Source organism: Lissotriton vulgaris, chromosome 11 (genome assembly GCF_964263255.1).
Source record: "Lissotriton vulgaris chromosome 11, aLisVul1.2, whole genome shotgun sequence".
NCBI classification, from domain to species: domain Eukaryota; kingdom Metazoa; phylum Chordata; class Amphibia; order Caudata; family Salamandridae; genus Lissotriton; species Lissotriton vulgaris.
The window spans coordinates 1,076,901,466-1,076,926,600 of record NC_141699.1 but is presented as its reverse complement, the minus strand read 5'-3'; the positions used below and the strand labels follow the sequence as shown (position 1 = coordinate 1,076,926,600).

The 25,135-nt window shown below is 48.4% G+C and overlaps 1 protein-coding gene across 1 annotated transcript in view; it reads left to right on the top strand.

Annotated features, from left to right (window-relative positions):
- Positions 1 to 25,135, top strand: part of CHRNG (cholinergic receptor nicotinic gamma subunit) — a 92,874-nt gene that overhangs the window by 9,543 nt on the left and 58,196 nt on the right. Inside the window, exon 2 of the mRNA XM_086944546.1 lies at positions 3,702 to 3,841. Coding sequence (XP_086800672.1) covers positions 3,702 to 3,841 — 140 coding nt within the window. The remainder of the gene's footprint in view (positions 1 to 3,701; positions 3,842 to 25,135) is intronic.

Genomic DNA, 25,135 nt, shown 5'->3' with positions numbered 1-25,135 from the left:
ATTTACCGATTGGTAAATTTACCGATTCTGTAAAATACAGGGCCCTACATCTCAAATTGCATTTACCGGTCGGTAACGGCCGAATTTGGCCGTTACCGACCGGTAAATGCCTACCTACATCTGGCCCTATGTGAATTAGGAGAGACAGTGCAAAGCTTCGAGGCCCTCGCTAGAACAATAGAAATACATTTATATACGAATTTTCTTTTTTTTTTCTTTTTTTTTTCTTCTTTTTCCCTTTTTTTTTATTGAAGACTTAGATAATCAAGCAAAATCAAACACTAACATATCATATGCTAGGCAAAATATACAGATAACAAAATGAAATCAGAAGACACACAACAGGCCATCTCATAAAGATGAATCACAGAAAAAAAAGAAAAGGAACCAACATAATCAATTTGAATCATTAAGATCGAAGTACGAACCCCAGATTTTCTCAAATTTACGAATCGCCCCAACTCTTTGAGCATAAAAATGTTCACTATTTCTGACTTTTTGCATTTTATAGCACCATTCATATAGATTGGGGCAATATTGTGAACGCCAGTTTTGTAGAATTAGCGATCTCGCTACAGCCATAGCTATGTATATTAGTTTAACTAGTTGCCCCTCTAACATCAATTCAGGATCAAATCCAAACAAAATCAATTTAACATTAATCGAGATTGATATTTTACACTGGTTTTGTATATATGCAAATATTTCTTCCCAAAAAGGTACAATTTTGGTACAATAAGCAACAATATGAGACCAATTAGCAGGATTATAATGCAGACATCTATAACAGTTGGAAGAGCAGTTAGGATACATTTTACTAACCATTGCCGGAGTGAAGTACAGAAGCCATTTACTAAAAAACAGCATTCTGCGCCAATTGGCACCTCTTAATACGGAAAAATTCAGAACATTAATTCTCTTCCATATAGCTGGGGTTAATACCATGTTTTCCTGCCCTTGCCACTTATTGATTGCTTTTAGACACAAATCCGGGTCCCCATTCACGGTTAAGCATCGTTTCCACTCCCCCGGCTTTCTTTCTTGTATTAAACAAAATAAATCATTAAATAACGGAGCAGGGGAAAAGAGGAGTGAAGGGTCTAGTTGGATCAAGATTCCATAAATCAACTTATATGATCCCAGCAATAGGAAATTACCTTGAACCAAGGTTGACATATCAGACATCCTAATCCAAGCACCATCTTTCATAAAATCGCTTAATATCTTAAACCCTATCTTCTGCCATTTTTCTAGTAGATCCATGCTGATATCCACTCCGAAGAATGAAAAAGCCGAGCAGAGGGAAGAGGATGTATTAAGAAACGAAAGGGAGTATCTCTTTAGGAGTGCTGAGCATCTCTTAAAAAACCAGTGCAGCACCTTATACCTGACTGTTTTTGGAGATTTAAATAATTTAAGTGGGGAGGGAATCTGGGATTCTTCACAAATCAAATCAATGAAAAAAATTATAAAGAGTTGCTGATTATTATCCTTGAATCTGGTCATGAATTGAGCCAAATATGCATTGTAATAGTCTTTAAATACGAATTTTCAAAAGATCAAATGAAGAGAGGGTACAGGGGATGTAATGGTTCAAGCATGGCAGGGGTTGGCCCGAGGGTGATTTGGAATTGAGAAAACAATTTATAAAATCAGGGAGCAGGCATATAAGGAGGCCGATAATCTAACAATATGGGGTTTGGGAAGGCGGAAGCTGATGGGAGGAGAGAGAGCAGGACAGCAATCCCTACCATGGAGTGTTAGAATCTGAATAAATAAATACTTACCTGATGTCTTCACTGGAAGTAGTGAAACAATACAAGTCATCCAACCAGAAACCATGGTAAAGAAGAAATATTCCAGAGGCTTGATGCAAACAGGAATAGGGAGGAAAGTCTTTGAGTAATGAGCAGGCCACTGAGTTAGACAAAAAAGCCATCCACTCATGAGGAAGAGGCTGAACCAAATCCCACTCTTTGGCTTGAATCCAAGTTGGGCAGAATTGGGTGGGATACACCACACATCTGGAAAATCCCATTACCATAGGGTGAGGAATCTGCTTGATGTAGTAAATACCTCCTGTTCTGAGTTTTCATCAGGAAATTAGATATTACATACAGAATCTGTATTTTAACACATTAAATCGTGTGTAGTAACTTTTTTAAAGTGTTCGAAAGCGAAATGTCAGGTGAAAATTGTTTCTAAAATTTGAAGGTTTAATGATAGAGCCATAATCGAGGAATGACTGCCCTTGAAACAAATTTACTGAGTCATTTCTAAATGTTATTAATACTGTGAAGTAGTTATGCCACATTTTCTTAGGAGACGCCATCATTATGATATGGATGCAGCTTTAGGTGTTCTGCTCCTCTTGCTCCTACACATTCCCCCTTCCAGTGTCCTGCGGCAAGCCATCTCTCCTCTTCGTTCTGTGGAGCATCAAGTGAATTAGGTTATGAAGTGTGTATTGTGAATGATGCTTCCTTCCTGAATCCAAAGTATCATATTCAAGGACTTCCACTGAAGGTTCAGCTGAAGACTTGTTGGTGTTAATTCTATGAGCCATTTTTTCAGAATTGTTTAATTTTGTGCTGATGGTCTCTGGAGTGCAGTTGCCGCAAGAGTAGGTGGAAGATTTCTCTTAGCTTAAGAAATGGATTAGTGTCAAAGATTTAAAATATTACGTTGTTGTTTCTGATTTGCCAATGCGACCCTAGCCATGATCATACCATGCGGAATTTGTAGAAACTATTAATAGAATATATAATTTGTGTACACAAGATACTGGACTTTACTACAGAAAGATCTTTTTTTCCATGGGGTTCATTTTGCTTGTTTTTTATTTTCCGTTGTGGTGACTTTTAATTTTTGCTTGAGCTTTTGTCCATTTGTCTTAGACGTTTCTTATGGGGATGCTGTCAGTACTCTTTATGAGTTGACTCTTGGGGTTTTGCCTAGACATTATTAATTGAGGGTAAGTTTTATGGGTCTCTATTTTTGGAATTAAGACTTCGTGTCATTTTCGTGCATTTTTCTATGTACGGCATTTACTACAAATTCTGCAATACACCTATTTTTTGCCTTATTATTGATATAGAACTCAGTTATTAGTTTTTTCATTAGTCATTTATTCTGTTTTACCCTACTGAAATGTATGCTTTTGGAAGAAGGGTCACGTCTCTAACCACTAGATCTATTTGAGATTCTGGAGGTGAGTTAATTGGGTAAGAATTGGGGTGTTCAAAATATTGAGGTTCAGATGATTATTGGGGTTCGACTCCCACATATGCGCATTCTGTTTTTTTATCTTAGCATAATTGCCCAATACATTTTGGCAGGTTTGACCTGCAAGAATCTAAAAAAGAAACCTGGAGTGTCTCATAATGATCACACAACTTCTCATTCCGATCCTAGTCAAAGAAATCAGAATAAAGTCAAGAACTTGTAATGAGAGCTTTAGTGTATGGTAAAGTAGGGGATGAAATGATGTGTGCAACAGAGCTGTCTCTAGTGAGAACACAAAAGGAGATAGAAATAATTTGTTGTTGAAGATTTGAAGCAAGAAACCAACATCTCAGGCAAAACCGCCTAATGTAGCAAAAGAAGCAAAGATCTCAGAACCGGAGAGGGTCTGAGAAGGAACAGTAAAGATTGAAATGTTAAAGTAAAGATCCCTCACTCCTATTCTGTCTCCCTTCCAGCTGTTCTGGGTCGGAACTTGGAGGAGAAGCTGCTGAGCAATCTGATGGAGAACTACAACAGGGACCTGCGTCCAGCGGAGAAGGATGGAGACATCATCGACGTCATCATAAAACTCACGCTCACCAACCTCATCTCCCTGGTAATGCTTTACTTACCTATACCTTGACTTACCTTTCTGTCTTCCTCCCTCCCTCTATCCTTCTCTCCCTCCCTCTCCCCCTCTCCCTCCCTCTCTCTCTCTCGCTCTCTTTCTCTCCCTTTCTCTCCCTCTCTCTCTCTCTGCATAATCTTAAGCAAATGCTGGACTAGTCATCTGGTATACCCAGTGCACCCTCTGAGTTTTGCCCTAATATCCTTGGAATGTTTCTGTAAAAATGACCAAATTCTTTAAAAAGCTTTCTTTTGAAGATGATACATCCACACATTTTTCACTTGCTGTAACATGGGGCCATAAAAAGACCAGTTGCACTCTGAATTTACATCCCAATCCTGCCTTGAACCTCAGCTTCCCTTAAGATGACACTTCGAAAGATAGATGCCCTAGCTCGATTCTTCATGATGATGAGGTCTAACCTCAATTCTTAATGATGATGGAGAAGTTAACACTAGTATTTGTATGATCCCCATCGGGTGTATCCCTTTCCAGGCAAGGTGAACAGACATGGTCAGGAGACACAGTTCCATCAGCATTTATTCATTAGCAAATGAGGGAGTCGCGTTTGCCTCTGCACATGCACCCACAGCAAAGCATCTACAGGGGAAATGATGCTCCTGGAAGATACAGTGAATGTATGCCAGCCATGAGGTGTCAGACTTTTAACACACCCCAGAGGGTTGCAGCTTTTTGTAGGGGACATGTATGATTCCAGAGAACCCCTCATGTGTGGGGACCCCTGGCCCACCTTCCCAAGTGTTGCTAGCATTTACATTTGCAAACCTTATCATGGTTGCTAGGTCCATAGTTACGGGACATAATCATGTGCATGCTGCACCTTGGCCTTTTGAGAGATGCCGAAGGGCCCATACAAGAGTAGATGAAGCCAGCGACTACAGCCACACCTGTTGTGTGCTTGCGGTCCCTCTTCAGTGGGAGAGGCAGGGTTGAAGCTGTGCTGCGCTGTCTTCATATAAGAGTTTGAAGCCAGTAGGAGGTAATTTCTTCATTTTATGTTAGATCCTTAGGTTACAGCAACAGCAGGTAGGCCCTGTCAAGGCTCCATTCTCCCTCCAACTCCCTGTCTGCTTGTTTACACTGCAGACCACACACCAACATTCAATTACATCCCTCACTCTCAGCATTCCAAACACAAGCTCAGACATTCATGAAATGGGGACAACAAGGACTTTCTTCAACACAAAACAAAGAACAGTCATTTTCTTGTATATAAAGAAGACGGACAATCATTCACACTCACTCGTTCTCTCACATGTCTAGCTTACTCCAAACAACAATCTCTTAAATGATTGAATACACATGCAGATACACAATACAACAAATAGTAGTCAGAGAACTATGTGATGGGCCAAGAACTGAGACTCCCCACACCTTATGTCAAACAACGAAATCCACCAACAACCAGTTTCTGACAACCATTGCACAACAGTCCAAGACATGCATGTGAGAGAGCGCAAACTGACCCAAATGTAGAAATGCATCACACTTACACGTAGTAAGCACAGATCATGAAGAGAAATGCCATGAGTGCTGATAGTAACTACATCTATATTCTGAAAATATGTAGTTAATTTAGAGAATGCATATAGAAGTGGAACTAATGAAGACATGAGTGCAATGTATAACTTTATTAGATGTGATTAATCATGGTCCATGTTAAATGTAGCTGCTAATAGGAAGATGGCGTGCTGTGAGCACAGAAAGAGACAGGCCTCATGCATGGCCATGACAGAAGGAATCAGACTGGTATACCTTTCATTTCTTGGACCGCACTCATGTTATGATTACATTATATTATTCAGAAGAGCTATATTATATAGATGTGAGTTCTTTTATTAATTCACAAAATGTGATACTATGTGATTTTATTCAACGTGAATATTCTTGAATCTATGTTGTGCAATTGTTAAATGTAAGATGGCATACGGAAACGTAGAACGTGGTAGGCCTCAGGGCCAGAGCTAGGAGGGAGGGGGAAGGCGATTAAATTGCATAATGTGGATTGCACTAATGTTTAGTAATAATGAGTAGGGTTTGATTTATAGATGTGTTTACTTAATCAGTAGAATAAGAGTATTAACATGCTAACAATTAAAGAAGAAGTTGAATATTATAAAACTGTTGTAGAGCTGGAAAGCCTTAAACGTTGATTTACACATATTAGTCTGGGCCGGGGAATGTTGCAACGCGGTTGGAAAACCATGAGAATTGGGATTTGGCTCCAAATGTCTGTCTGGAAGAGAAAAGGGGGTATTCAAGTATTAATATAATGAATAGAAACTTGTTCAAAGAATGGACCAGACATGGAGGAGGGTTCCGGAATGTTTAAGGGGTATCAGCGGGCCGGAGAAGCGTCTGAGAAGCAAGGTCGACTCTAACCGCAAGGCCTCATCATGGAAACAGCCAGAAGCTACATCACGTGAGGGGCGTCTCACGAGGGGCGTCCTAAATGTTGTTGTGATTTTGTATTAGGAACAGCACCCCTGGGTGGAGTTAGAGCAGACGCCTGAGGACCCTTTAGAGAGCGGATGGGTAGGCAGAGAGGGGTCATGACTGGAGAACTATAGGTTTTCACCAAGAGTTCGAGAGTGGGTGGCTTCCTTTGGGAGTCATTCACTGCTGACACCTTTGATAGGTTGAGACCTGGTTAAGTAGGGATACCATCTAGAGCAGGGTAGGGAAAGCCTAACCTGTAATTTCCTTCCGCCTGTAATGAGCGATAGATTTCAATACGTGTCTATGCTAACGGCACTATTGTTTTTAGAACTGGTATTGATAGTTTCCGTTGTTCGTCTGAGGGCTTTCAGAGAACACGTGTATGTAGTTGGGCCCGTGTATTTGGTGAATCTCATCTTGAGATGCTTGTACCTACAACTTATAATAAATCTTTGAAAGCTAGAAGTTGTTTGTGATCCTTTAAAGCAGAGTCCTTTACTGGGGGAACTAACTTGATAACGGATGCACTTTCTTTCCTCAATGACAGGCAATAAAGATTCAGTCGACCAGAACGGGGTTTTAGATCGATAAGTGATAAGGTATTGATCAAAATCTCAGCCCTCCCAGTTGGTAGCAGAGGATGGTTGCCTTCTTGAGGAAGGTGATCTAGGCCAGGTTAGATTACCCCAAGCCCCCTAGAGACCGATGATCGGAAGAACCGCCCGTGGAAGAAGGACCGGATGACGTGAAGCAGAGAAGCAGCAGTATCGGTCGAGAGTGAGTATAAAGGGTCATGCGTGTTAAGATTGCGGTGTTTTGTATTGTATCTATGTGTAATGTTTGGCGGAGTTGAATGACTGTAGAGAGACTGTGGAACAGGTTGTGAGCGCGCGCAACCGGTGGAAATCTTAGGCTCAAGGAGAGCTTAAGTGGTTCGGGTGTATCGGACACCCAGAAGTAATTGTTAACCAGGGTGAAGGGGGTCATGAGGTACCAGTGACCACCCGAAGGACCAGATAGGGGAAGTGGGTGCGCGAGTAACAGACGCTGGTCGGAAGTTACTGTGTGCGTAAAGAACCTATCAGAGTGACGACAGACATCTCGTCAGTTGTGTTAGTAATTACAGATAGACTGTGGACGTACAGTCGAGGGAAGTGACCGCTTGGTCGGAAGTAGTCATTTTTCGGTGTATGAATGGGACGCATGCATGACCGCGAGGAGAGCTGAGAAAGGAGGGGTGCTGCTGCGAAGCGGAGACTAGTGACGTCAGAAGGTGCCGCGCTGGGATTGGTCGGCCGGTGAAAGACCGCGCTGCGATAGGCCAGCTAGTAAAGCCGCGCTAGGATTGGTGAATTGTCATCGGGAAGTAAACAGAGTATTCAAGCTGGAAATCTTGCGCATAATTATGAAGTGTTTTAAATGGTTAAAAGCGCTGTTTAAAAGAGAACGTAGGGGATCGTATGAAGGGGAAGAAGCCCCGCCGGAGGGTACGCCAGCTCATTACATGGGGGTAAATGTTGGGCTACACACGATTCTGTGGATCTCAGAGTGGAGTAAGATGACAGATGGAAATGAGGAACTCACTTTCCCGAAGTACGGGACGTATAGATTAGAGGTGCTACACAGACTAAAAGCAGTTATGACCGCTACGAGACCCTTGCCTAGACCAACACAGTTTGAAGCCCTTAATGCATGGATTAGGGCAGCGCATGAAAGGAACACGAACAGACGGCAGGAAAGAGTGAAACGCTCGGTAAGAGCAGTACAGGATGCTAAGTGGGATGAGGATGCTAAAAGATGGAGGGCGCATAACATGGAAGTAAACAAATTATATCCAGTGTTAGAGATGCCCGGAAATAAAAGCCCCCTAGAAGAGGATGACGAGAGCGAGACAGAGGATAGCCTGATAAATAGATTATTGACAGACAGGCCGCCTCCGTATAACAGAGCAGAAGGAGATGCGGAGAAAGGGGGGGGCAATGCAGGAGAGCATGGGCCGCTTCCCAGTTCCGAATGGGATCCTGCTACAAAGAAAGAACTGTCTCAGCCTAGCCAGGTGCAACAGGTGGTCGGGAGGTTTGTGGTGCAAAGAGCGCCAGAAACGGCGTGTGCCACATCCTACGCATTACCTGATGCACTACAGGTACCTGTTACCATAGGTCCTATAGTATCAATATATGACCCAGAGAGAACTAGAGGGGAGGAACGGGTACGGAGGGACAGAGAAAGAGCAGAAATGGCAAGAAGGATTGGTACGGTTAACTCCCCAAGCCAGTTACCGATACCAAGAGAGTGGAGTACTCCAGTACCCACGGCAGGGGATCTGGGGAACATTAGATACCCAGAGGATATGAGGGGACCAGGACGGAAATCCTTTCAAGAGTTAAACGAGTACATGAAGCAATGGGATGAGGCAGTTGAGGCTCACAAGAGCATCATAGTGGCGGAAGCTGAAAGGGAAAGGCAGGACAGCAGAGCCCGAACTCACTGCGGGGCTGGAGAGAGTAGTCCGGAGTGGGACGGGAGGGAGAAAGACAGTAGGAGAGGCACCCATTGGGCCCGAAGTGGAGGTAGATCAGACCTGGAAAACGGAGGGGTGTCTCGCCCACTATGTAGTGATGAAGATAGAAGGGCTCGGGAGTACAGAGATAGCTTTAAGTGTATCCACTGCGTGCCAGACAATAGAGAGCAGAGTGGGAATTGCGAAAGGCCATACCATAGTCCCTGTGATGACGGACATGAGCGCAGTCCAGGGAATATGGGAAACCAAGAAGGATCGTATCAGATACTGAGTGATACAAGGCCAAGAGGGGATGAGGACCGAAGGGAGAATAACAGGGAGTCCGACGGTGAGAAAAGAGGAGAGAACGGACAGAGTAGGATAGGGGGTAACAAGCCTGTGTTCCATCACCTTCCAAGATCGGATGGCCGAGCATGGGATCTGGAGAGATGGGAACAAGAGAGAGCACTCCCCAACTCTCCCGAACTCAAACGAAGGGCCCGGAGTTGGGATGGGAGAGACACCTGTGAACCGCCCTCGAAGGAGATATTACGAGCAGAAATAAAAGCCAAAAGGCTCGATGTCTCCAGCTTAAAGTCAGATCTGGATGACATGGTAGATGGTACCCTGCCCTTAGAAAGAATAGACATGTATGAGCAGGGTGAAATTCTGTTCATAGCAAAGGACGTAACTCGAAAGGCGAGAGCAACCCATGAGAAATTAGTGGAACTAGCAGGCAAGTACATGGTAGATCTGTCAAGAACCAAAGTCTTACAAGGCAACCACAGGCTACATTACACAGACCGAGACCTAGATGAGAGGCGAACCATCGGATTGAAAGCACACATAAGGGAATTGATCACTGGAATAAGGACATGGAGGGCCCTAGATAAGTGGGAAGAGAGGTGGTCCAAGAGAGGGACCGTCAGGAGAAGCACACTTATGATGACACCAGGAGGACAGCAGGGAGTAGAAACATACCCTTTGAGGGAAGTCGCAAATGGGACCTACGTCCACGTCCCTTGGAGTAGGGGGGATTTAGCTGCTTTTACCACCTCTTTCCCCAAATTGCGGGAGAACCCAGTGGAGTGGTATAAGCAAGTTGAGAGATTTGTAAAAATCTCAAAGGTCCTATGGATAGATTTAAACACGCTGTTTGACATAGTAGTGCCAGGAGATTTGTGGACTGCATGCAAGGTTAGTGCTGAGTGGCCCACCATAGAGCCCGAGAGAGATGCTAAGACTAATGGGCCGTCCGAGAGTGTGATGGCAAAATTCGAGAGAGTAATGACTTGGCTGAAAGATAAAGTGCCAATGCAAGACATAGATTGGGTAAAAATTGACCGAACCAGACAGGAACCCAAAGAGACAGTTCACGAATACTATGAGAGATTGCTGAAGGCGTTCAAACAGTATAGCGGTCTGGATGTAATGGATCCAAAGGACATAGGGCAGTTTGTGTCCAAATTCGTCTTGGGCCTGAGACCGGATATTAGTTTAATGATACAGCAACACTTGATCTGTTGGCAAAATAAACCCCTGGACGAAATATTGAGGTATGCTAGGTACTGCTGTGATGAAATAGACTCCAAGGCTAAGAAGTTAAAGGAGAAACTGATGGTGGTACAGATGCAGGCAGCAGGGAAGGGGGGACAGCAGCAACAGCAACCGGGAACAGGTACTGGAGGAAAGAGACAGTACAGTCAGAACAAGGACAATGGGGAGAACTCCACCTTTAGACCAAGGATAGATATAACTACCTTAAAGAAAACAACTAGGTGCCACCAGTGTAACGAGGTGGGACATTGGAAACGCGAGTGTCCCTATAATGTTGAGATAGGAGACGAAGAGGTAGAAGAGGAAATGACCCAGAGTGCGCCTGCAAGAGGGGTAACGCAGTACCAGGGAAAGGTGCTCAAAGGGGGGGGGCCACCTCCCCGAGCTCAGTTCCCGCAGCCACCCAGAGTAGGGACTATGGGCAAGACCTATAGACAAATGCCACTGTTTGTTGGAGGAGAGGAATGCTATTATGTGGACCCACTAACTGGACAGAGGGTAGAAAGGGATGACTGTACCCTCGGGGCAGCTCTGGAGGTAGATCAGAGGGGACCCTATGTTGAGGCCGAAGTGGCAGGGTTCCCCACGACATTTCTAGTGGACACGGGAGCCACCAGATCCACGATCAGGTCAGCCGCCGTGCCAGGCCTGCCTATGTCTGGAGAGACCATACAGGTGGTGGGGGTCGCTAACAGGAGAATGACCAGTCCTCTGACGGAACCCGTGCAGGTGAAAATAGGGAAGTACAGAGATGAGCACCAGTTTGTGGTTTGCGATTCTAGTCCTGTATGTCTGCTAGGAAGAGACCTTTTGTGCAAGTTAAATTGCACCATATACTGCACACCACAGGGTGTGGAAGTATTGACTAATGATGATGATGCTGACTTTAAAGTCGCCAATTCCAGAATATGTGTGGAACTATATCCCACTTTGACAGTAGACGAGCTACCCTGGGATCTGAGAGAGACCGTTGCTCCAGAAGTATGGGATTTCACTGGGGAGGAGATTGGGTTGGTGAAAGGAGTAGACCCAGTGAAAATTGTAGTGAAACCTCATGCTGAGTTCCCAAGAACACCTCAGTATAAATTGACACCAGAGACGATTGCAGGTATACAACCCGTGATTGAGTCCATGATTAAGCAGGGAATACTGAAGGAAATCGTGGGTAGTCCATGTAACTCCCCGATTATGGGTCTGCAGAAACCTAATGGGAAATTTCGGATAGTGCAGGACCTCAGAAAGATTAATAACATAGTCGTTTCGTGTTGTCCAGTGGTACCGAATCCATCAGTGATACTGTTTCAGATACCGTTCCAAGCGGAATGGTTCACTGTAATTGATCTTTGCCAGGCTTTCTTTTCGATCCCTTTGGACGAAGAAAGCCATTTTCTTTTCGCATTTAAGCTGGAAGGTCGCGTCCTAACATGGTGTCGTATTCCTCAGGGGTATACAGAGAGCCCATCGATCTTCAACCAGCTCCTGAAGAGAAATCTTGAAAGTCTAGTACTGCCCCAGAGGTCAGTTCTGGTCCAGTACATAGACGACCTCCTTGTGGCGTCAGAGACAGAGGAAGCTTGCAGGGAAGACTCTATTGCCTTGTTAAACCATCTAGCCGAAAATGGGCATAAGGTGTCCCCGGGAAAATTGCAGTACTGCCTGACAGAGGTGCAGTACTTGGGACACAGAATTGAGAAAGGGAAACGGAAGGTGTCACCAGACAGGATAGAGGCCATCATGAAGATGAGTGCACCGAAAACGCAGAGAGAAGTCAGGATGTTTCTAGGAATGGTGGGATATTGCCGACAGTGGATTGCAAACTTTTCACTGAAAGCAAAGCCCTTGCAAAAACTGACGCACAAGGAAGTGAGTGATCCGGTACCATGGGACAAAGACTGTTTGATGGCGTTCCTGCAGCTGAGAGAGGACTTGTGTCGTGCTCCGGCTCTGGGAATGCCAGATTACGATAAACCATTCTTGCTCTACTGCTGTGAGAGAGAGGGATGCGCGCTGTCTGTGTTAGTCCAAATCCATGGGAATGCCCGTAGACCAGTCGCTTACTTCTCGGCTACCTTAGACCCAGTAGCCGCAGCGTTGCCCGGATGTCTCAAATCCGTTGCCGCAACAGGTGTCAGCATTGAGAGGTGTGAAAATATCGTAATGGGGCACCCGTTAGAGGTGCATGTGCCCCATTCTGTTGAATTGTTGATGACCAGGACTAAAACTCAGCATCTGACGAATAGCAGGCTCACGCGCTATGAGCAAGTCATTCTGGCTGCAGAGAACGTGACCCTCAGAAGATGCTCTGTTTTAAATCCTGCTACCTTAATGCCCCTTCCAAATGATATTGAGGATGATGAAGAATGTACAGACCATGACTGCCTCGATGTGACTGAACTATGCACCAAACCAAGACCCGACATCGTAGATGAGCCACTGACTGACCCAGATGAAATTTTCTTTGTCGATGGCTCATGTGTAAGAGACGAAGTTGGGCAGTTAAGAGCAGCTTACGCTGTTTGTACAATTACTGGAGTAGTGGAAGCTGGATGCCTGGAAGGAGTACACTCCGCTCAGGTAGCCGAGATTATTGCCCTGACGCGTGCCTGCCTGGCAAGCAATCAAATTCGAGTAACCATATACACTGACAGTCAATATGGTTACGGGGTAGTTCATGATTACGGGCAGTTGTGGTCTCAAAGAGGGTTCATGACCTCTTCAGGCTCTCCCATTCGCAATGGAGAGTTTGTGCGCCTGCTGTTAGAAGCATTGCAATGTCCAGCAGGTATTGCTGTTGTAAAGTGTACCGCGCATACCAGAAACATGGACTTCGTGTCACAAGGCAATAGATATGCCGACGAAGTCGCACGGTATTGCGCGGAGACAGGATACTCTTTCACAGAGGTGGAAGTGGGTGGAATAAATGTAAGGACTGAATTAGCTATGATATTGGAAACTGTTGATACTTGGGACGAACTGAAGGAAATACAAGAAAATGCTCCTGACTGTGAAAAAGAAACATGGCAAAAAGCAGGATGTGTAGTGGGGGAGGCCCATTTCTGGGTTTCAGCAGATGGCAGAGCAGTGTTGCCCAATGAGATGGTGAGCCCAATGGCCCGACAAATACATGGTCCTGTCCACTTAGGAAGAGATGCTATGCTGAGAGTGTTTAGACAGACCTGGTTTAACCCCAAGTTCAGAGTAGCAGCTGAAGCAGTGTGCCAGCGTTGTGTGACGTGCCAGCAGTTGAATGTAGGGAAGAAGACACCAGTGGCACTGAGCCACATAGGGAGGTCAGGAGGTCCATTCAATCGAATGCAGATAGATTTCATCGAAATGCCAAGGTGCAGCCGCCTCCGTTATATCCTGGTGGTTGTTTGCGTTTTCTCTAGATGGGTTGAGGCATATCCTACACGCAGGTGCGACACCCTCACAGTAGCTAAGATATTGCTCAGGGAGCTTATCCCGCGCTTCGGGGTGCCGGCCTCTTTGGAATCAGATAGGGGAACGCATTTCAACAGCTCGCTTGTGAAAATGATTTGCGCAGCTTTAAATATTGATCAAAAACTACATTGCAGCTATCGACCGGAAGCTTCAGGAATTGTGGAACAGATTAATGGCACCATCAAGGCCAGAATTGCAAAGGTGTGTTCATCAACATCCTTGAGTTGGCCTGATGCGCTGCCATTGGTCCTTATGAGTCTCCGTAGTACCCCGGATAGGAGAACTGGTTTGTCTCCTCATGAGGTACTGATGGAAAGAGCAATGAGATTACCTTCTGTCCCAACTGCTGCATTGATTAGCATCACAGATGATATGATCCTGGACTATTGTAAGGGGCTGTCTGACGCCATTCATTCTGTGTCCCTTCAGGTGCAGGCTGCCGAGGTACCATCGTGCCAGGACCCTTGTCATGACTTGCTTCCTGGGGACTGGGTCCTGGTGAAGAAGCACGTAAGAAGCAGCTGCTTGGATGTTCGTTGGCGTGGGCCCTTCCAGATCATCCTGACCACAAACACAGCCGTGAAAGTGGGAGGCCTGCCCAATTGGATCCACGCGTCGCATACGCGAAGAGTTCCAGCACCTCTGATAGAAACAGCTCCTCTCTCGGATAGACGTCCAGCAGCGGACCGAGAAGCCATAGAGGGGGCTAGCCAAGCTGTAGAGGTGCCAGAGGAAGCAGGGAACGAGTCTGACCAAGCTGAGGACGGTCAGTACAACAGCGAAACAGACAACGCTACTGAAGGAGAAAGTAGCTGGGAGTACGAGTCAGACACTGACAGGTCTGACAGAGAGCGTGAACCAACGAGGAGAAGAAGGAGTAGAAGGGTACGCGGAGAAGCTGATTGGCCGCAGAGAAGGAGCTCTAGCCTAAGGTCAACTCTGGAGAGAACCCTTCCTCCGATATCAGAAGACTCAGACCCAGAAGACGGTGCTCAGGGCGCTGAAGCACCAGAGTTGAGGAGGTCAAGAAGAGTGCGTGTGCCTAACAGAAGATACTCCACCCCTGAGTGGACATATCTGGTGACAGATGGCTTCGAAACCGGTGACGGGGAGGATCAGAGCGGTGGTGGTGTCCAGTTCTGAGCCCATCGTGACAGTGGAGATAAGATTGTTAGTGCCCGGTGTCGAACAAGAAGGGTCTCTGACATTCATGCTCCCCCGTCCTCCCCGCCTCAGCAAGATAAAGGACATGTTTCTCACAGAATTACAATTCCCTGATTTTGGTTCAAAGATATCAGCCGCAGAAGAGCACAACCTTCGTCTGGAAATATTGAATTTTGCTGTCGAAGCTGCAGGCGAGCGCCTGATTGTAGATGCTTAAAAGACTTTGTAAATAAGCGTGAAGAAAAGAAGATTACCTAGCACCTAGGAAGCAGAGAATCTTAGGGACTTTCCCTGAGTTGATGGAGAAGGGCTAGGGTTGTCTATATTGAACTAAAAGGAACTTTGGCGGAAAAGGTGGCAGCTTCCAGTTGCGTGGTTCTCAAGACAAAAGGAGTAAAGAGACTGTAAAGGAACGAAAGGAAAGGAACTTTGTGTAGAGTTGCGAGAGAACCACACTATCTGACAAAATGGAGGCCGGTACCCAGAACCGCAGAGCGAAATGTATAATAGGTACACTAATAGTAGGAGTGATAATACTAATAGCTTTAGTGGTAACAGTCTCTTATGTAAAGGGACGTGAGGAGGAGGCAAAGGTAACTGATGTGGCATCTGCAGAAGCGCTTACACCCACCATTGCTGGTGAGAAAGGGGAAAACACACACAAGAAAGCGTTATTGGCTGCAGAAGCCCGCAGATTACATGTAGATGAGTCCCAAGGTGACTTTAGGTCAAATGCTTATGCAAAATTACTGTATGAATATGTAGATGCCATGGAGGTCAAGGACTGCTATGTCTGCATGCAGTTGCCGGCATCTGTGGATGAAGGCATTCGTTATCATCACCTCCCGTTGACATATGGCATTACATGTAGCTTATTGCTTAGTATATTTTATGGGAGAGATAGTTTTGAATACTATTTCTCCAATTATGACTCAGTGTTACCAGAAGTCCCAAATTATAAGCAAATGAACAAATGGGACTACTGGAAGAGTGAAGACAGATTGGCCAAGTTCTTCATTCCTTGGATTACATTAGACACTTCACATGCCCGCAGAAATAACCTGACATGTAAGGTGTCAGAGGTCGAGAAAAAGTTTATAGGGCAGGTGGATGATCGGAATAGGAGGCAAAAGATTTTGAAAAAATCAGGACAATGGAAAACGGATTGGACCGAAGAAGAAAAGGCACACAAGAGAAAGGGTAGTAGTGGTCCAATAGCTTTAGATAGAACGCAGAGAGGAAAGTTATGTCTTCATAGAGCCAAAACGTATTATGAAAATGTATACGTGGGAGAGGTTAGCTGTGAACATGCTTTCAATTTGGAGTATTACACCAAAGACTTCCTGAAAGGAATGCAAGTGATTCCTAACGTATATTTTGTATGTGGGAGAAATGCCTACGTGAAGCTACCCGATAATTGGTATGGCTCATGTTACTTGGCAATTATCTTCCCTAAAATATATCATGCCCAAGACTTAGAGATCATTGAGGGCAAGACATCATCGAGAGGAAGGAGAGATGTGAGTGCAGAAATGGTTGGAGATGTCTTTGGAGCTGTGTTCCCACTTCTGGGATTAGCTCTTAATGATGTTAAAATTAGACGGCTAGCAACAGTCGTAGACAGGTTGTCTGCCAGTACTGCTCAGTCCTTAATGCTGGTAGAAGGAGAGATGCAATCGATAAGGGCTATGGTTCTTCAGAACCGTCTTGCCTTAGATGTCCTATTAGCAAAAGAGGGCGGAGTCTGTAAGGCTTTGAAGGTCCAAGAATGTTGCACTTACATTCCAGACAATTCAAAGCCCCTTGAAAAGGTTATTAGGAACATAACTGATATTCACAAGGAGATAGAAGACATGAGCAGAGAAAATGTCTGGGAAAAGGTGGGCCAAGGGATGAGTGACGCAGGAGGTTGGCTCACCACCTTAGGCAAAAGTTTTGTGTGGAGGATCCTGAAACCTATCATCATAATATTGATCTGTGGGATTGTGTTGTGGGGATTGGTGAGGGTATTCAAATGGTACAGATCAAGAAGGTCAGAGAGAGCTCGGAGTAAACAGCTGCAGAGATTGGCTGCCATCCAAGATAGTCAGTACCGAAGTCTGAGGGCTTTGGAAACACAGAAACGAGTTATGCTAGCAATCACTGCAGTTTAAATGTTAATGATGACCCCGAGAGGTCATCAAAGGGGGGAACTGAGAGAGCGCAAACTGACCCAAATGTAGAAATGCATCACACTTACACGTAGTAAGCACAGATCATGAAGAGAAATGCCATGAGTGCTGATAGTAACTACATCTATATTCTGAAAATATGTAGTTAATTTAGAGAATGCATATAGAAGTGGAACTAATGAAGACATGAGTGCAATGTATAACTTTATTAGATGTGATTAATCATGGTCCATGTTAAATGTAGCTGCTAATAGGAAGATGGCGTGCTGTGAGCACAGAAAGAGACAGGCCTCATGCATGGCCATGACAGAAGGAATCAGACTGGTATACCTTTCATTTCTTGGACCGCACTCATGTTATGATTACATTATATTATTCAGAAGAGCTATATTATATAGATGTGAGTTCTTTTATTAATTCACAAAATGTGATACTATGTGATTTTATTCAACGTGAATATTCTTGAATCTATGTTGTGCAATTGTTAAATGTAAGATGGCATACGGAAACGTAGAACGTGGTAGGCCTCAGGGCCAGAGCTAGGAGGGAGGGGGAAGGCGATTAAATTGCATAATGTGGATTGCACTAATGTTTAGTAATAATGAGTAGGGTTTGATTTATAGATGTGTTTACTTAATCAGTAGAATAAGAGTATTAACATGCTAACAATTAAAGAAGAAGTTGAATATTATAAAACTGTTGTAGAGCTGGAAAGCCTTAAACGTTGATTTACACATATTAGTCTGGGCCGGGGAATGTTGCAACGCGGTTGGAAAACCATGAGAATTGGGATTTGGCTCCAAATGTCTGTCTGGAAGAGAAAAGGGGGTATTCAAGTATTAATATAATGAATAGAAACTTGTTCAAAGAATGGACCAGACATGGAGGAGGGTTCCGGAATGTTTAAGGGGTATCAGCGGGCCGGAGAAGCGTCTGAGAAGCAAGGTCGACTCTAACCGCAAGGCCTCATCATGGAAACAGCCAGAAGCTACATCACGTGAGGGGCGTCTCACGAGGGGCGTCCTAAATGTTGTTGTGATTTTGTATTAGGAACAGCACCCCTGGGTGGAGTTAGAGCAGACGCCTGAGGACCCTTTAGAGAGCGGATGGGTAGGCAGAGAGGGGTCATGACTGGAGAACTATAGGTTTTCACCAAGAGTTCGAGAGTGGGTGGCTTCCTTTGGGAGTCATTCACTGCTGACACCTTTGATAGGTTGAGACCTGGTTAAGTAGGGATACCATCTAGAGCAGGGTAGGGAAAGCCTAACCTGTAATTTCCTTCCGCCTGTAATGAGCGATAGATTTCAATACGTGTCTATGCTAACGGCACTATTGTTTTTAGAACTGGTATTGATAGTTTCCGTTGTTCGTCTGAGGGCTTTCAGAGAACACGTGTATGTAGTTGGGCCCGTGTATTTGGTGAATCTCATCTTGAGATGCTTGTACCTACAACTTATAATAAATCTTTGAAAGCTAGAAGTTGTTTGTGATCCTTTAAAGCAGAGTCCTTTACTGGGGGAACTAACTTGATAACGGATGCACTTTCTTTCCTCAATGACAGGCAATAAAGATTCAGTCGACCAGAACGGGGTTTTAGATCGATAAGTGATAAGGTATTGATCAAAATCTCAGCCCTCCCACATGTATTGTATCCTCCTCAGATATGAGGCCCTGCCACCACATGTCTGCACACCCATCATGAAACCATGCAACGATGATGCATGCAGGACATGAAGCCTAGCCGGGGGGCGTGGCTTGGACGCCGATCGGGATGGCGGCGTGAGCTCGCAGCTCCGCGCGGAATCCCGCTAATTCTCCTGTTTTCTGCACCCTGGGCGACCCGAGGTCGACGCTCCTACCCTCTGAAGTATAAGGGGACAGCCGGGCACAGACGGAGAGTCGCTGGGGGACTGCTGGCCCCGAGGAGATTGAGCTGGGTGACGGCCGAGGTGTTGCCGAGAGTGAGAAGAAAATGGCGGCGAGGAGGTCGGGAGGCCCCGGACTTCAGCTTAGGGCCGAGTTGTCGCCGACTGGCAGGAGGTCCTGCAATCGATAGATCGAGACACTAGGGCCAGCGGTGTTGGATCCGGCGATCGGGGGACAGTGATTCGCCCCGCCCAGACCTTGGGGACCCTCGCTGGCCGCCATCTCTACATCCTTCCTTCCCCCCTCGGGCTTCCGAGGGGGTCGGCTGAACAGTGCTCGCCAAGCTGGTCATTGATCCTGAGGGCATTGGAGGCGGCATTCGACCCTGCTCGGTACCGGGGAGTTGGCACTGAACTACGAGTGCAGAAGCTAGACGGGCTCCTGGGCCTGTGGAGCAGTACCCTGGAATGGCGGCGGCTGGAGGGCTGGTGGCCGAGGAGCGCCCTGAGGGGGACCCAGCGACATCGACTCGGATGGGCGAGATTCCCTCGCCGGAGTTGGACCAGGAGCAGCGGCTGAACCGACGTCTGGACGCCATACTCGATGTGATCACCTCGACCAAGGAGGCGCTGCACCAAGACATTGCCCAAGTGGCCACGGGACTGGGGCTATTGCGAGCGGACCACGCGAAGCTGGCGGATAGGGTCAAGGACCATGATCAGCTGTTACTGGACCTGAAGCCATCGGTGGTGACCGCGGAACACAAGATCACGGACATATTGGCCCGGTTGGACTCGCTGGAACGACGGGCGGAGGATGCCGAAGGCCGCAATAGACGGAACAACGTGCGGGTCGTAGGCCTGCCGGAACGAATTGAGGGGGAGGATGCGGTGGCCTACATGGAGACCTGGTTCCGCACAGTGGTGGCGCCGGAGGGGCTTACTCCTTTCTTCACTCTGGAGCGAGCCCACCGGGTGCCTGCTCGCCCGCCAGGGCTTGGCCGCCCCCCCCGACCGATGGTGGTGCGGCTCCTCCACTATAAGGACCGGGATCTCCTCATCCAGCGGGCTAGGATGTCGGGCCCGTATGAGGTGGAAAACAGTAAGGTCACGATTTTCCCGGACTACACTCAGGCGGTCCAGAAGAACAGGGCATCGTTCCTAGCGGTGAAGAAGGAGCTCCGGGAGGAAGGCATCCAATATTCCTTGCTCTACCCGTCAAGCTGCGGATCATACTGGATGGGACTACGCACTTTTTTCAGACTCCGGACGAAGTTTGGCAGTGGCTGGAGTCGTATAGGGCGGGGACGGACAGATCACATAAAAGCAGGCGAGATCAGCCTAAGCCACCCCGGATCAGACAATCGCAGCGCATCCGGTCCCGCAACAGGCGCCAGCGGGAGAAACGGGAGGCTCAAATGGCGGCGGAGAAGAGGGATGCGCTCGCAGCGACGGCGGCCATTACGGGGTCGCAACAGAACAGTGAACTAGCAGAAACGGACTCAGGCGGGGAAGGCAGCAGAACGGGAGAAGACCTCTCAGAAGCGGAAAGCTCGAAGGGGCCGGTGGTGACCCCCCAGACGTCTGATGGAATATTTTGCGGCAGAGACTGTATTGGGACTTGATCGAGACTTAATGGTAGGGTGGTATCCTGTTGGTGATGAGTGGGTAGCCGGGAAGGGGGGCTAAGCGCATAGTAGGGGATGAAGGCGCGGGGCGCGGGCTCCGCTAGCTGGGGTCGGCGGTAACTCACCCCCCTTGGGCCCTTAAGGCCTGCTGTGGTGGAGACCACAGGGTAGGAGAGTGGGAAGTTGGTTCAAGGTTTGGATGGGGGCTGACAATGGGTTCGTAGGCTCTGTCCTGGGGAGTGGGGTTTGGGGTGTTTTTCTGTTCAGGGGGTGTTCGGGGGGGGCAACTGCTCTGGGGGGATTATGAACCTTTGTTATCTGGATCGGACTGTTCGATGTTGGTATGGGGACATTACCTAACTTGAAATGCCTGACGTGGAATGTCCGGGGGCTGCGAACTATGGTTAAACGCCACAAAGTACACGCATACCTGGTGCGTAGGGGGGTTCAGATTGCTATGCTGCAGGAAACTCATCTGACCAAAAAAGAGTGCGCTGCATTGCAAAAAAGATGGCGGGGCCAGGTGTTCGGCACCACTTACTCAGCGTATGCCAGGGGGGTGCTGATCTGGGTGAGGGCGGGGATACCATTTCAAGTTCTGAATCAAGTGGTGGACCCTGATGGTCGGTTCGTGGCGGTGGAGGGGAGGCTGTATGGAAGGGACGTGGTTCTCTGCTGTGTGTATGCGCCGAACACTGATCAGGCTCGATACTTTGATGGCCTCTCTGGGTCCTTGGCCTCTTTCCTGGCGGGCCCGATAGTGTTAGGGGGGGACTTCAATTCGATCACGGATGTGGCTCTGGATAGGTCCCATCCCCCCCTGGTAGACTCCCCGGTGCGCAGGTTGGCCACGCACAGGAAGGATTGGCAGGACAGATGGGGGTTGCGGGATGCTTGGCGGGAACAGCACAGGAACACCAGGGATTATTCCTTTTACTCTGCTCTCCACGATCTGCATGTCAGGATAGATTCGGTGCTTTGCGGTGGGTCCCTAGCCCCATTGATTTCCCATACGGAGTACCTGGCTAGGACCATCTCGGATCATAACCCCCTATTGGTACACATTCAGTGGCAGAGGGAGCGCTCAGCGATACCAACATGGCGGCTCCGGCCGGAGACGCTGGAGGACTCAGTATTCAGCGACGCGGTCCAGCAAGGCATTGACCGCTATTTTGGCGAGAATGAGGGCACGGCTACGAGTAGGTCCACTGAATGGGATGCAATGAAAGTGGTGGTGAGAGGGGTGTGTCTGGGTAGGTTTTCGAATGCGCGTACGACTGTGTTGAATGCACTCATGAAAGCGGAAGAGACTTTGAGGGATTTGGAGCGCCGCAGGCCGGCCAGGCCGGACTTACAGACCCAGTTATTGGAGGCGAAGGAAACGGTCGCCACCGAGACAGAACGGTTGAGGTGTTACGACTACAGGCAGTACGTCATCAGAGCGCATGCAGAACGGGACAAGGTGGGCACCCTCTTGGCCAGACTTGCTAACCCGGAGCTTAGGGGCTGCCCGATCCTTAGCATTAGCAATGCACGGGGGGAGATGGTGTATTCCCAGGCAGTGGTGTTGGAGTGTTTTCGGGTGTACTATCAGGAATTATATCAGAGTCAGTTGGGAGTGGAGGTCCAGGAAATAGCAGAGTACCTAGGGGAGAGGCAGCTTCCGGTCCTAGACGAAGAGGACGCGAAGGAGCTGGGCGGCCCGATCACGCTCACTGAAATACGGGTGGCCATTAAACACATGGCTCGTAATAAAACGCCCGGGGTGGACGGGTTGCCAATTGAATTTTATCAACAGTATGTCAACAGCCTGGCCCCCAGGCTTCTGGTGGTGTACACGGAAGCTTATGAGGCAGGGGGACTGCCTGGGTCCATGCGTGAGGCCTTGATTGTACCGCTCCTAAAGCCTGGCAGGGACGCAACGGATGTGAGGTCCTATCGCCCGCTATCCATGCTGACGGTAGACTACAAGATCCTGAGCCGAATCCTAGCCACCAGACTGGCCCCACACATGACGGGCCTGGTGCACAGGGATCAGGCTGGGTTTATACCCACGAGGAGCACGGCGCTGAATATTCGCCGCCTGGTGGGAATAATGGACGCCATCTTGGGTGGGGACGGGGCTCCAGCGGTCCTGTCCGTGGACATCGAGAAGGCCTTTGATAGCTTAGAATGGACTTTCCTGGATGGAGTGTTAGAGAGGTTTGGCATGGGAGAGGGGTTCCGCCGGTGGACGAGGGTTTTATATGCCTCGGCGACGGCGAGGGTGCGCTTGGGCGGTCTGGTGTCTGCGGCATACCCGGTGGGTAGGGGCACGCGACAGGGGTGCTCCCTATCCCCCCTATTGTTTGCTCTGGCGATGGAGCCTTTGGCGGTCCATGCGAGGTCGGGTGACAGGTACGCGGGGATAGCCAGCGGCGGGCAGCAGCATTATATATCGTTGTATGCGGATGACCTGCTCCTGTACCTCGATGACACGGCGCGGGCCCTGGAAGGAGCGATGGACCTGCTATCGGAGTTTGGCCGGCTATCGGGCCTTAAGGTCAACTGGGCAAAGACCTGTGTGTTTCCGCTGAGAGCGGAGTCGCCCAACCCTGGTCGCGATCTGGGGGTGGTCTGGGAGCCATCTTGCTTCACCTATCTGGGAGTCCGCATCTATCACGCGACTGCGGATCTATTGGAGGGCAACATTGGTCGGTGCGTCCGGGCACTGAAGGGCAGCATGTCCTTCTGGTCGACCCTCCCGCTGACGGTTCTGGGTAAGATCGCTCTTTTGAAATGGTGGCGCTCCCCCGCTTCCTGTACTACTTCCGGACGTTGCCTATCTGGATTCCTCAAGGGATCTTTAGAGACCTGAGGACAATGATTATTGGTTTCCTATGGGGGCATGGCCACCGTAGAGTGGCGCTGAGTGCGCTGCTTCACCCCAAGATTGAAGGAGGTATGGCTGTGCCCGACTTTGAGCTATATTATTTGGCGGCGCAGTTACAGGTCCTCACGCAGAACGTGGCCAGGGTGTTTAGGGGCCCGGAGGAGGACCGAGACCGGGGGATACAACGCCATGTGCTGTCCTATATAGTCATGCAGCAGAGACTTGAGTTACGAGGCCTCACTATGGAGGAACGAACACTCCGGCTGTGCTGGCAGAGGAGCCTTAGGAGAGCGAAGGCGACGCGACCTTATGCACCGGAGATCCCGATCGCTATGCTGACGGCACTGCCACACGGGGGAGATTGGTCACCATTGCTGGATTGGGAGGAGGCGGGCCTACAGGTAGTGGGTGACCTGTACATCGATGGGGCTCTGGTACCGTTTGAAGTGCTTCGGGAACAGTTCGGGCTGCCTGACGGGGGGTTCCTCCTGCACGCGGCGGTGGTGGCGGCTATCCAGAAGCACTGGAAAGGGGGGCTCATGGAACCGACCACGACTATGGCGTGCCAGTATGTGGTAATGGCGGCGGGTACGTTCAAGGCTGTAACATGCCTCCATAACAGGATGCTGAACGAGGGACTGGAACCGCTCCAGGGGCTCAAGGCTAAATGGGAAGAGAGTGTGGGCCGGCCCATCCCAGACACGGTGTGGGGCCACATCTTGCGGCGCACGTGGAAAGGCACGAGAAATGCGCGCTTCCAGCAAGTGCATTTCTATGTGCTCCATAGGGCCTACTTAACCCCCGAAAAAATACAGCGGTACTTCCAGGTGCCGGACGCCCGGTGCCCGCGGCGCTCGTCTCCAGGAGCGGACATGGATCATTTGTTCTGGGGGTGCTCGCACTTGGAGGCCTACTGGGCGGAGGTGGGGGACCTACTAAACGATGTGACTGACAGGGAGGTGGATTTCGACATGGCGGCATGCTTGTTGCTCTGGTTCCCGCACACCAAACACACCAAGGTGACGAGCAAATTTATTGATCTGGGTCTGATACTGGCGCAAAGAGAAATATCGTGGCATTGGAAGTCCAGGGGTGGGCCGTCACTGCGTAGATGGAAGAATGACTTGCTGCGGTGGTCTGAATGCGAGAGTGTGCTCCGGATGAAGCAGGCTGTTAAGCTTGGAAATGAGAAGGCCTTGGATGCAGCACGTGCGTGGGAGTTGGTGGTGCAGGCTTTGCGTGATTCTTTGGTGGAGGATGAGGACTGAGGGACTTAGGCCAGCGGACACTGCGGAGCAAACACAAACAGAATGGTAACTTACACTGTAATGGACCCAACCAACACGTCGGGACGAGGCATACACCTTTAGCAGTTGCCAGGGGGGGGGTATCGGGGGGGTAGCTTAGTGGGAGTTTGGGGTGGGTCGGATGCCAAGTAGCTGGTCGTCTGCTAGGGCGCCTTGAGATCAGTAGGCCGGTGGGGTACTATGCGGATCGAGAGATGGCTGGGGGGAGCGGCCAGGCATGATAGGCCCTACAGCGCTCGGGGTAGGTCCCGACATGGACAGTACCACTGATTACACAACTGGAATGGCTGACGGAAGCAATGTTGAGGGTGGGGGGG